Consider the following 1,405-nt stretch of genomic DNA (forward strand, 5'->3'; position numbering starts at 1 on the left):
TAAACTATATGGGATAAATAATTCCAGACTAGGAAAGTGAAACAAAAAAAGGAAAACAGAGAGAGAGAGAGAGAGAGAGAGAGAGAGAGCAACACAATAACAGGAATCAACAATAAATATTGGTCATTGATATCTCTCATCATCAAAGGTCTCAATTCCCCAATAAAAAGACACAGACTAACAGAATAGATGTCAAAATAGGATCCATCCTTCTGCTGCAACCAGAAACACACCTCAGCATCAAGGAAAGACAAGACCTTAAGGTAAAGGATTAGAAAGAGATATTCCAAGCAATGAACCTAAGAAACAAGCTGACATAGCCATTTTAATATCTCACAAAATAAACTTCAAAACAGATTAGAGGAGATAGGAAAGAACACTGCATATTCATCAAAGGAAAAAAAATCTTCCAAAAGGACATTCCAATTCTTAATATCTACGTCTCAAACACAAGGGCACAAGTTTATAAAATAAACACTGCCACAGTGTAAATCATATATTGACCCTCAGACACTGATAAAGGCTTCAATATCCCACTCTCACCAGTGGTCATATCATCCAGACCAAAAGTTAACAGAGAAAAGATGGAGCTAACTGACATATTCAACCAAATGGGCCTAATAGATATTTATAGAACATTTCATCCAAACACTACAACTTATGGAATTTTCTCTAAAATTGATAACATCCTTGAACACAAAGCAAGACTCAACAGACATAAGGAAATTGAAATAACTCCTTGAATCCTATCAGAACACCACAGATTAAAGCTGGATATAAAATCAAGAGAAACTGAAGAAAGTTCACAAACTCATGGAAACTAAACAACTCTCTACTGCATAAAAAACAGGTCAAAACAGAAATTAAGAAAGAAATGAAAGACTTTCTAGAATTAAATGAAAATGAATACACAACATATCCAAACTTATGGGACACAATGAAATCTGTTTCATTGTGAAAGAGGCAAGCTCATAGCACTGAGTACCTACATTAAAAAAAAAAAAAAGTAGACTTCTCATACTAGCAACTTAACAACATACCTGAAAGCATACCTGAATAATCAAAAAATCAGTAAAATAGAAACAACAACAACAAAAAAAAAAAAACAAAGAATCAATGAGACAGTGAGTTGGTTCTTTGAGAAAAGTAATGATTGACATACCCTCAGCTAAATTAAGAAAAAGTCAGAGAGAATATCCAAATTAACAAAATAAGGAATGAAAATATATCACAAAAGAAATCCATAAAATCAAAAGAAATACTTTAAAAACATGTACTCCACCAAATTAGAAAATCTAAAAGAAATAGATAAGCCAGGTGTGGTGGCGCACGCCTTTAATCCCAGCACTCGGGAGGCAGAGGCAGGTGGATTTCTGAGTTCGAGGCCAGCCTGGTCTACAAAGTG

General features: G+C 34.0%; 1 protein-coding gene across 1 annotated transcript in view; it reads left to right on the forward strand.

Moving 5' to 3' along the window:
• The window catches only part of LOC110306646 (thyroid hormone receptor-associated protein 3-like), a 16,921-nt gene that overhangs the window by 5,330 nt on the left and 10,186 nt on the right, over positions 1-1,405 (forward strand). The window contains 1 exon segment of the mRNA XM_021178665.1: positions 1,385-1,402. Within this exon segment, the coding sequence (XP_021034324.1) occupies positions 1,385-1,402 (18 nt within the window).

The sequence above is a fragment of the Mus caroli genome, chromosome 12 (assembly GCF_900094665.2).
Source record: "Mus caroli chromosome 12, CAROLI_EIJ_v1.1, whole genome shotgun sequence".
NCBI lineage: Eukaryota > Metazoa > Chordata > Mammalia > Rodentia > Muridae > Mus > Mus caroli.